The following is a 12,288-nucleotide window of genomic DNA, read 5'->3' on the forward strand; positions in this document are numbered from 1 at the left end:
GTTTGTGCTTTTCCCGGTGTTGTTAGTTGAAGATCAAAACGGGTATTTATGGTTTAGTCTCCATGTGTGTGCGCGCACGTTCAGAGCCATCTCTCGGAAACCCCCTGGACCATTTCTTTTCAAACCTCATGCATACTTTATAGTACCTTATCAGATACATATAGATGTGTATTGATTTCATAATTTGGACTCAGATGGTTGCGATTTTTGTTGTAAAAATACACTAAAATCAGGTATTTTATGTCTCAAGCACGTGTTGGCCGATTTTCTTTAAAACTTGGTGAAAAGATTAACCATTATGGGTAGTTGATGCATACCACTTTAATTTGTAAATTTGGCTCTAAATGGCTGATTGGTGGCCATTTTGTTTTTGAACCAGTTTGAAAAAGCAATTTAAAAAATGTTCACTATGCATAGCTCAATTATTCGTAATTGTGCATAATTTTGAGATTGAACACAAATAAAGTATGTGCTTTGGTCATTTAATGAGTTAAACAATGTTGACATTTGTTTTTCTGCTACATGTATAAACGTGATATCGTTTATTGTATTGTAACAATGAACTGTGCATTGCAAAAGCTTATATTTTTCTAAGCTTTTCAATGTAGTAGATTTCTGTGTAAGTTGATCAGAGTTTAGAGGTGGTTATTACCCCGATTTCATACAATTTCGAACTATGTTCTATTGAAATATTAGGTATTCTGCAAAATTGTTAAATTAAATTAAAATACCACTGTGCTTTATGATGACAATCATCCCACGTTAACTATTATGGCTATTCTGTTAATTAAATTATTATCCTCGCATGCTGTCTGTTGTGTAAATGTGTGTTTTAGGCCGTGAATTCATATCGTGCAAAAGTTACAGACCATACTTTCTGCACCATTTCATTCACTGCTACAGAAAAGCCAGTACCGAAAAGTACAAGAGCTGTTAGACAAGGTAAAATAATCACGTTGACTAAATCATCAAATATTCTTACTTCTCAGTGTGTTTGTGTTTATGCTACACCTTTCTTAGTTTCACACTATAACATCTTTAGTTTATGTTACAGGTTTTAAGCACACTCTATGCTTGTTGTATTGCATTATTCATGCTTGTGATTGTTCGCATTTTAATTGTTACCGTAGTTACAAGTTTTCTTCACATTAATTCACCACATTGTAGTAGTGTTGTTCACGAATGTTAGTAATAAACATGCTTATACACATGGTAGTGAAAACAATAGAAAATAAGCAGTCCGAATGTTAGTGATAAACATGTTTATACACATGGTAGTGAAAACAATAGAATTTAAGCAGTCTGAATGTTAGTAATAAACATGTTTATACACCTGGTAGTGAAAACAATAGAATTTAAGCAGTCTTTAAAAACCTATATCAATATAGTTTTCAAAAGTGTTATGAACATTCTTTTATATTGAAAATGTACCTTATTTTCGTTACGTTCCTTTCCTTTGTTTATATTGAATTCAGCAATGCAGTGCTCACAAGGAGAATAGAATCTGGTTTACATCGGAAATATAACCGTGTTAAATGCTGGATGTTAAACTCTGACTAAATTACGAATTACCTCAAATATGCACTTAGGTAGTACAGGATTATATCAACCACTGCTACGTGTTAGTCGATACAATTGTTGATTTCTTGCATATTACATAGTGTGCTTAATTATTCATGAATTCATTCAATTCGGACAAATAAAGAGTAAACAAAAAAAATGCATGTTTACCTGTTGTGGTATTTGAATAATTTTGCTGGAAATTTGTTCATGCACTAAACTTTTACAATTACCATAGGACTCAAAACATCAGTATTATTTGTACACATTGTTTGTAGTTGATCTCTTTCACATACTGAGCTTCTTAATATGGTTAGTAGATCTACCCTATCATGAACAACCCTATAGCGTTTCACTGACACTGGTTACTCATTTCACCTCATGACCTAATATTAAAGATAATATCAAACTTTATAGAATTTTTTTTTGATTGGAAAATGATTCATATTCTTTTTTATGAACTTAATATGACAGGGGTGGACTGCTTGATATTCAGCTTTGGTATACAGTCTGAGATAAAACAAAGTGATTTCACATACATGTACCATATTTGCTGTATTAGTAGCGCATAGTTATTTCTACGCTATACATAATACTACAATAGCAATTTTGGTTTACTGTACTACATGTATGCGCTTCTAATGTAGCAAATATGGTAATTATAACATAATGTAACATAATAAGTATCAATTGACTACCATACATCTACTACATGGATTGTTTGTAAGCACCTGTAATTCTGTCTGAAAATTAATGCGGTCAGCACCTGAAAATCCAGTCTGAAAATTGAACACTGTCAGAACCTGAAATCTAGTCTGAAAATTAAACACTGTCAGAACCTGAAATCCAGTCTGAAAATTAAACACTATCAAAACCTGTAATTGAGTTGAAAATAAAAACACTGTCAGAAAATTAAACACTATCAGAACCTGAAATCCAATCTGAAAATTAAACATTATCAGCACCTGAAATCAAGTCAAAACACTGTCAGAATCTGAAATCCAATCTGAAAATTAAACACTGTCAGCACCTGTAATCCGGTCTGAAAATTAAACACTATCAGAACCTGAAATCCAATCTGAAAATTAAACACAACCAGCACCTGAAATCAAGTCAAAACACTGTTAGAACCTGAAATCCAGTCTGAAAATTAAACACACCTGAAATCCAGTCTGAAAATTAAACACTGTCAGAACCTGAAATCCAGTCTGAAAATTAAAACACTTTCAGCACCTGAAATCCAGTCTGAAATGTCTATAGTGTAGTTGCATTAGTTTCTGGTCATATTACACACTAAAAAAAATCACAGCACAGAATTGACAACTTCGCCATGAAGGTCTCATTTTAAGGTCACTGAGCAAAAAAAATAAAACTTCACTGCATTAATCATGGTGAAAAAGGTTTTCTAAATATTGTCAGTGGTGCTTAGAAATGTTCTGTTCTGATTTTCGAATGCGATTTGTTTGATTGCAGGAAAGAGTGGAACATGAGAGCAAAATGTTGAAAGAGATAGGCGCATTAAAGGAACAGTTGCAGGTTCATATTCAGACCATCGGCATCTTGGTCTCGGAGAAATCCGAACTACAGACGTCTCTGAATCATAGTCAGATGACCTTGAAACAAAAGTTAGGTAAGGAGGGATTTGTTAGACATGTGACATTATGGCCAGTGTTCTGTGAAACTTTTCAAAAAGTACTTTTTCATCTAGCATTGGTGTTTTTGATTTTTTTGATCTGTTAAAGATGGACTACAGACTAACATTTTGCTTTCATTTTTCATGTTCTCATACTTCCATATTAGTACGAATTGCTTGTTTCAAATATATATTAGTGCTTGATTTTATGAAAGTTTAAAAAAAAACAGTTTCCTTTATATTAGACTGATCTATCATGTGTTCTAAACGTTCAAGGTGATACTAAGGAGAATCATGTAAACTTTTATTTTCAGATGAGGTTGATAACCTTAGTACAAGACTACAGGCATCACGTCATCGTACTGCTGAACTAGAACGAGATTTAGCATCAAGAACGAACTCCAGTAATCTTTATGAAAAGGTACATCTAAATCAGTCAAATTTGGCTTTGGTAGATGTAGTCTGAGCTCAAACAAAGTGATTTCACATACTATATTTGCTGTATTACTTTCAACATTTTTTCTGCAGACAAGTAAAGAATTTGAAAGATCAAGAGATCAGCTAAAAATGGATGTATATAATTTAAGGTAAGTTTAGACAAAAATATATCTTATGCATGGCTTGAAATTTACCATTGAAAGCCAAGGAAGTATTTGCTTGAATGGCACCACTTTAACCTGTTAATCACTAGACTTTCTTGCTCAAATTTATCTGCACTTTTTTCCTATATTCTTGAAATGAACCTTAATTATTGGAGCCAACAGACAAAATTAAAGTCAATTTTCAGTTTTACTCCAAAATTTTGCTATTTTTGTCCTATCATCTGAAGAAAAGTGCAGACTATAAACAGGACTATTTTGTGAGTTTTAGATGAAAAGAGGGAAGTGATGGTGAGAAGATTAAAATTGCACTCTTTAACTTTATTGGGATTATTATATGAAATATTCCAAGGTCTGAATTTGAGTTCAATATTTACATATACCAACCAGAAATTTCATTATCTGTGCATCTGAAAGTTGGTGATTGTTTCAGCTTCCCATTCAATTGGTTGTTCCAATTACACATGCTTACACCTTTGAATAGTATTTTGCCACACACAGATCTATGAGGATTCACTTCTGAACAATTCGCACATAGTCATACTGAAATATGTCACATAATATTCCCCAAACCCCCATAACAGCCTACAGTATGAGTAAGCTTAGAATGTAACTTTTTTCTTCAAAATAGTCAAATTTTACAATTTCAATCAAAGGAATTATTCCAAATTTGGTTCTTAGAAAAAGAGACTAGCTTCAGTTTTCATGCTACATTTTGTATGTATACTTTTCATTGACCACCACTAGAACCTGGTTAATTATATTCAAAAACATTGATTTTTCATTTGGGTGTGAATGATTGGTTGTTGCCAACCTGTCACTGTATGTACCCAAAGAACATAAACATGTGCATTCTCCTACAAGTTCAAAAACAGCAATAATTCAATTATAATCTCATCAGAGCCCAACTAATTGTTCATACTTTCTGCTGAAGATGTTGAGATCACGAGTACATGTTATTTCTCACCCTAAAGCACTAATTGAAGTGCTTAGAGCTATTTTCACATTAATTTTTTTCATCTTCTTCATCTATTTCATCTACAAGATGTTCAGCTCACTAGTACATGTCATTTCTCACCCTAAGGTGCTAATTGAAGTGCTTGGAGCCTTTTTCACAATGAATTTTTTCATCTTCTTTTCGTGAGCTGGTTTGAGAAAACTGCTTAATGGAGTCTCAAACTTGTATATTTTTAGAACCTACTGTGATATGGTACAACTAACTTTCAACTTGTTATTGGTAACAAATATATTATCACATCATGTGACTATTTACACATTAATAATTTTTCCAAAAAAAGGCATGAAATGTTAAAAAATCTTCATCTTCACCTTCTAATTCCATTGATCTGTAATGCACCAAGTGCGTTACAGTTTGACAATTCTTTATTGATATCTCATGGCAGTGTAATTTGCTGTTTGTTCACATATGACTAATATACTACTTGTTTTAACCTGTTTAATAATTATATTTCAGGCGAGCCAACGACGATTTAGCACAACAGAGTTCTGAACTATCAAGTCAACTTCAAGCAAAAGTAAGTCTGACTTGGTTGAGATGTACTTGTACGTACTAGATCATAAAAATTTGTTATTCGAAAATTTATGTGAGTTGTCCAAAGTGGTGGAAGTGAATGATCTTGATCTCATGAATACATGTATTATTGATCTAATAAATATTGATTATGAATATTCATGACCTGTTAAATAATGATCATGAATATTGATGATGAATATTCATGAGCTGATGAGAAATGATGAATATTCATGACCTGTTAAATAATGGTTATGAATATTCATGACATGTTAAATAATGGTTATGAATATTCATGACATGTTAAATGTTTATGAATATTCATGACATGTTAAATAATGGTTATGAATATTCATGACATGTTAAATAATGGTTATGAATATTCATGACATGTTAAATAATGGTTATGAATATTCATGACATGTTAAATAATGGTTATGAATATTCATGACATGTTAAATAATGGTTATGAATATTCATGACCTGTTAAATAATGATCATGAATATTGATGATGAATATTCATGAGCTGATGAGAAATGATGAATATTCATGACCTGTTAAATCATGGTTATGAATATTCATGACCTGTTAAATAATGGTTATGAATATTCATGACCTGTTAAATAATGATCATGAATATTCATCATCAATATTCATGAGCTGATGAGAAATGATGAATATTCATGACCTGTTAAATCATGGTTATGAATATTCATGACCTGTTAAATAATGGTTATGAATATTCATGACATGTTAAATAATGGTTATGAATATTCATGACATGTTAAATAATGGTTATGAATATTCATGACATGTTAAATAATGGTTATGAATATTCATGACATGTTAAAATAATGGTTATGAATATTCTGATCTATCAAGTCAACTTCAAGCAAAAGTAAGTCTGACTTGGTTGAGATGTACATTTACATACTAGATCATAAATATTTGTTCTATCAGTCCAACTTGTTTATACGACTTTTTTGGAGCTCATGGGATTTTTACAGAATTACTTCTTTGATGTGTTGTAGATTGACTGTAAATTTGACTGGTTGTATGCCTGCATTATTTATTCTAGATTTCTGAATCAAATAGACTTGAGGATGCTGTGCGGGTATTGCAAGAGAAAGTCAACATGTCAGAGCTGATGGTTCAGCAACTGTCTAGTACTGGTAGTGAAAGCCAGCAAATGTTACAACATTTACAGGATGAAAAACGTGCAATGACTGAGAAAATGCAAATGGTATAATGTTCAACTTTTTGAGCATCAACTTTAGACGGCATTCCCAAATTTTAAAACCCACCTAATTTTTAACTCCGCTGTCAACTTAGTCAAGCGAAGCTCATCATATGAGTGATTGTCCGTCGTCGTTCGTGTCAACTTTTTACTTTTTCGACCTTTTTACCTTGGGTATTGGGGATATTTTACTATAATAGGGCGTGTCTACATCGCGCGTTAAAATTTGCATATAACATTAGCGCGTAACAAAGTTGTGATAAAGGAAAGAGTGCTAAAAACAAGGATCATTGATTACTTGAAATAGATACCAGGAGGGGGGGGGGGGGTAAAAGAAAAGTTATATAACAATTTGTTATTTAATAATTTATTAAAATACATAAGTTTGTCCAACTCCCTATGTTATAACTGTAATATTATTATACATAATCCCAATTCAAAAGCTTGGTGATTAAAGCCCAGATGGTGACCAGTGGTACTTATTGCTATGAACTTTGTTACAAAACATGAATAGAAAGTTTTGGTTTTGGGTGACCCAGGCATTACTGGATTTATTTTCATTATCCTTCTCTATTACAGTAGATTGCTTTGGAAATCAATTTATAAATGAAAACCAGTGAAATGACATAAAATACACGCTATACATTGTTTTCATAAATTATTTTCAACTAAAACAGAACAGATTTTTTTGTCTTGGGTGAACTCAGTTTTGCTGATAACCGTATTTGCTTTATTAGAAGTGTGTTTTCTAAAAGTGCATGAAAACCAAAAGTTGCATTTACTGTATATTGGTTCAATGAAATATGACCATAGACATAGATTAACATTTACATACATGCGCTACTAATAGAGCAAATACAGTATATGCATTTCAAAATCTCCTTCCCAACTTGGTGAATCCATTAAGTCCCTGAGGATAAAAGTTATGCCAATATTAATGTATTTCTTTCTTCCTCCCTCTTTCCTTTCCTTTTCTGCTTGGTGTATCAATTGCATGCTGTACATTCTCCATGCATTCTGCATCTTCTTGCTTTCACTTCATTTAGTATCAACAATCGTTTCAACAGTTGTCATTGGAAAGAGAAAGCCTTACAACACAATATCAACAAGATACTGGTCATTTACAGCAGCAGATACAACGGTTAGCCACCCAGGTAAATAAATATGTTGTAAGAAATTACTGTACTGTACCATCTTTTTAGCTAATCTGTAATTTGCTAATTCAAGATGTCGCTAATTTAAAATATAGAATATTCACACAATTAGATTGTTGGTATTTCACCTAAAGATTCTGTTAATTCATGCATTCAGTCAAATTCTCTAAAAATGAATGTCGCTATTTCAACGTGTTTTACAGTAGTTAGCGAGACAAGTGAAAAGTATTTGTGTTTTCATTTACAATAAATTATATAAAACTATTTCCGCCACACACATTTTTTTCTTGTTGAGTTGTGTTTCACAAGCTGCATAATAACCAGATAACTCTGCGCTACTATGTCAGGTAGATATTAGAACATTTACACTACATTGGTTGTACCATTATTATCTATCTTGTGCTTACCCACAGGTGCAGTCACTTATAGCTGAAAGAGATGATGTATCTAAACAACGAACTAGGCTTGAGAATAGATTGAAAGAAACTGAAGAAAGGTTAGGTAAGTATCAAAATTGTAATGCCATCCACTACTTCAAAAATGCTCTGTACTAAAACCAGATACATGTATACTACACTGGTTTACAGCTTGCTTACCACAATGATACACTGGTTTACAGCTTGCTTACCACAATGCTACACTGGTCTACAACTTGCTTACCACAATGCTACACTGGTCTACAGCTTGCTTACCACAATGCTACACTGGTCTACAACTTGCTTACCACAATGCTACACTGGTCTACAGCTTGATTACCACAATGCTACACTGGTCTACAGCTTGCTTACCACAATGCTACACTGGTCTACAGCTTGCTTACCACAATGCTACACTGGTCTACAGCTTGCTTACCACAATGCTACACTGGTCTACAGCTTTCTTACCACAATGCTACACTGGTCTACAGCCTGCTTACCACAATGCTACACTGGTCTACAGCCTGCTTACCACAATGCTACACTGGTCTACAACCTGCTTACCACAATGCTACACTGGTCTACAACCTGCTTACCACAATGCTACACTGGTCTACAGCCTGCTTACCACAATGCTACACTGGTCTACAGCCTGCTTACCACAATGCTACACTGGTCTACAGCTTGCTTACCATAATGCTACACTGGTCTACAACTTGCTTACCACAATGCTACACTGGTCTACAGCCTGCTTACCACAATGCTACACTGGTCTACAGCCTGCTTACCACAATGCTACACTGGTCTACAGCCTGCTTACCACAATGCTACACTGGTCTACAGCTTGCTTACCAGAATGCTACACTGGTCTACAACTTGCTTACCAGAATGCTACACTGGTCTACAGCTTGCTTACCACAATGCTACACTGGTCTACAGCTTGCTTACCACAATGCTACACTGGTCTACAGCTTGCTTACCACAATGCTACACTGGTCTACAGCTTGCTTACCACAATGCTACACTGGTCTACAGCTTGCTTACCACAATGCTACACTGGTCTACAGCCTGCTTACCACAATGCTACACTGGTCTACAGCCTGCTTACCACAATGCTACACTGGTCTACAGCCTGCTTACCACAATGCTACACTGGTCTACAGCCTGCTTACCACAATGCTACACTGGTCTACAGCCTGCTTACCACAATGCTGCACTGGTCTACAGCCTGCTTACCACAATGCTGCACTGGTCTACAGCCTGCTTAGCACAATGCTACACTGGTCTACAGCTTGCTTACCACAATGCTACACTGGTCTACAGCTTGCTTACCACAATGCTACACTGGTCTACAGCTTGCTTACCACAATGCTACACTGGTCTACGGCTTGCTTACCACAAGGCTACACTGGTCTACGGCCTGCTTACCACAATGCTACACTGGTCTACAGCTTGCTTACCACAATGCTACACTGGTCTACAGCTTGCTTACCACAATGCTACACTGGTCTACAGCTTGCTTACCACAATGCTACACTGGTCTACAACTTGCTTACCACAATGCTACACTGGTCTACAACTTGCTTACCACAATGCTACACTGGTCTACAGCTTGCTTACCACAATGCTACACTGGTCTACAGCTTGCTTACCAGAATTCTACACTGGTCTACAGCTTGCTTACCAGAATTCTACACTGGTCTACAGCTTGCTTACCACAATGCTACACTGGTCTACAGCCTGCTTACCACAATGCTACACTGGTCTACAACTTGCTTATCACAATGCTACACTGGTCTACAACTTGATTATTACAATGCTACACTGGTCTACAGCTTGCTTATCACAATTCTACACTGGTCTACAGCTTGCTTACCACAATGCTACACTGGTCTACAACTTGCGTACCATAATGCTACACTGGTCTACAGCTTGCGTACCATAATGCTACACTGGTCTACAACTTGCTTACCACAATGCTACACTGGTCTGCAGCTTGCTTACCACAATGCTACACTGGTCTACAGCTTGCTTACCACAATGCTACACTGGTCTACACTTGCTTACCACAATGCTACACTGGTCTACAGCTTGCTTACCACAATGATACACTGGTCTACAACTTGCTTACCACAATGCTACACTGGTCTACAACTTGCTTACCACAATGCTACTCTGGTCTACAACTTGCTTACCACAATGCTACACTGGTCTACAATTTGCTTACCCCAATGCTACTCTGGTCTACAACTTGCTTACCCCAATGCTACTCTGGTCTACAACTTGCTTACCCCAATGCTACTCTGGTCTACAACTTGCTTACCACAATGCTACACTGTTCTACAGCTTGCTTACCACAATGCTACCCTTATCTACAGCTTGCTTATCACAATGCTACACTGGTCTACAACTTGCTTACCACAATGCTACACTGGTCTACAACTTGCTTACCACAATGCTACACTGGTCTACAACTTGCTTACCACAATGCTACACTGGTCTACAGCTTGCTTACCACAATGCTACATTGGTCTACAACTTACTTACCACAATACTATCCCCAATGCTACAACATACCTACAACATTACTGCACTCAACTTCAAGTCACCAGGTTTATAATATGTTTTATATCTCAGCGTCAGATACAGAAAAGTCTCTATCTGCATACCGGGAGGACATGAACAATAAATTGGACCAATTAGAAGAGGAGAAGCAGCATATACTAACACAATATAAAGCACAGGTTTGTCTTAAATGTGATTTGTGTAATTAGATCTTCTCAACTTTAGACAGGAATGATTAGTACTACATCTATAATAGTAATTGCTTCTATGATAAGCAGTGTTGTTGCAAATCTATATCTGCCACATGTTGTGTTTCCATCAGGTGATGTATGATTCGGTGTGTTAAATTTTCATTTTTTAACAAATTTCACTAGATTTTAAACTCAGTGTTTTCTTGTTTTATTACCAATCGGCAGTATAAGTGCATGTTATCCAGTAGTGTCTCATTGACAAGATGATAATATTATCTCTCAATTTTCAGATGAATGATAATGCACAGTTAGCAAAACTTTATCAAGAAAAAGAAGAAAAACTGGAAGAGTTAGAGAATTCCGTAGTGAGATTGAAAGAGGAGGCTGGTGACAAGTCGAAATTATTGGAAAGCATGCAAAACGACAAAGCTACCATTAGTAGAGCACTTTCACAAAATAAGGAACTTAAATATCAACTAGCTGAATTACAAAATGGATTTGTTAAACTGGTGAGTACAAAATTTACTTGCATGCACCATCCTTGGCTTTAACTGTTGTTCCGTAATGTATTGCTTTAGTTTGAGATGTTGAATATGTGAAAGGTTGAAATCTTGTTGACCAAAGTGGTGGAAGTGAATGATCTTGATCTCATGAATACATGTATTATTGATCTAATGAATATTCATGAGCTGTTAAATAATGATCATGAATATTCATGAGCTGTTAAATAATGATCATGAATATTCATGAGCTGTTAAATAGTGATCATGAATATTGATGATGAATATTCATGACCTGATAAATAATGATTATGATTATCCATGACCTGCTGAATCATGATTATGATTATCCATGATCTGATAAAAAAATGATGATCCTGAATATTCATGACCTGTTAAATAATGGTTATGAATATTCATTCATTCATTCATAATGAGCAAGACTACTTTCATTTTGTTCAATTTTGTTGATAACTTCATAATTTGTCGTACAGCAATTTGTACAAAAAAGAAAGTGAGATGGAAATGTATCTTCTATTGATATTGTATTTAGGTCTTTCAGTATTTGACTTCTCCATCTGATGTTGGTTTGACGTAGCCCTCTTCAGTCAGATATCAATCTTGAGATGTGCATAACAAAACAATCTGTGAATTTGCTGGCAATGTTGTTGTTTGGTGGATCAAACAATATGGCAGTGACATAATAATCAAATAATCACAATGTCATGGATATTTAACATTCTTTGTTGATTCGATTGCAGAGTAATGATAATATGGACATGACAAATAAGTTCGATTCTGAGCAACATGTCACTAAAGAATTAGCAACTAGACTTAGTCAACAAGAAGATGAACTAAACGATGTCAGAGATGAGGTTAGTTGTTCTGCATGTACATGTGT

General features: G+C 34.9%; 1 protein-coding gene across 5 annotated transcripts in view; it reads left to right on the forward strand.

Annotated features, from left to right (window-relative positions):
* Positions 1–12,288, forward strand: part of LOC102801315 (golgin subfamily A member 2-like) — a 38,169-nt gene that overhangs the window by 8,767 nt on the left and 17,114 nt on the right. For 2 of the 5 annotated variants that reach the window (XM_085492486.1, XM_085492489.1), the window contains 11 exons: positions 904–942; positions 3,034–3,190; positions 3,508–3,614; positions 3,722–3,780; positions 5,267–5,327; positions 6,403–6,567; positions 7,608–7,715; positions 8,129–8,216; positions 10,769–10,875; positions 11,178–11,396; positions 12,149–12,262. In XM_085492486.1, the coding sequence (XP_085348612.1) occupies positions 904–942; positions 3,034–3,190; positions 3,508–3,614; positions 3,722–3,780; positions 5,267–5,327; positions 6,403–6,567; positions 7,608–7,715; positions 8,129–8,216; positions 10,769–10,875; positions 11,178–11,396; positions 12,149–12,262 (1,224 nt within the window). The remainder of the gene's footprint in view (positions 1–903; positions 943–3,033; positions 3,191–3,507; positions 3,615–3,721; positions 3,781–5,266; positions 5,328–6,402; positions 6,568–7,607; positions 7,716–8,128; positions 8,217–10,768; positions 10,876–11,177; positions 11,397–12,148; positions 12,263–12,288) is intronic. The other 3 variants (XM_085492488.1, XM_085492490.1, XM_085492487.1) reach the window with 2 other exon arrangements.

The sequence above is a fragment of the Saccoglossus kowalevskii genome, chromosome 17, assembly GCF_978046115.1.
Source record: "Saccoglossus kowalevskii chromosome 17, keSacKowa6.1, whole genome shotgun sequence".
NCBI classification, from domain to species: domain Eukaryota; kingdom Metazoa; phylum Hemichordata; class Enteropneusta; family Harrimaniidae; genus Saccoglossus; species Saccoglossus kowalevskii.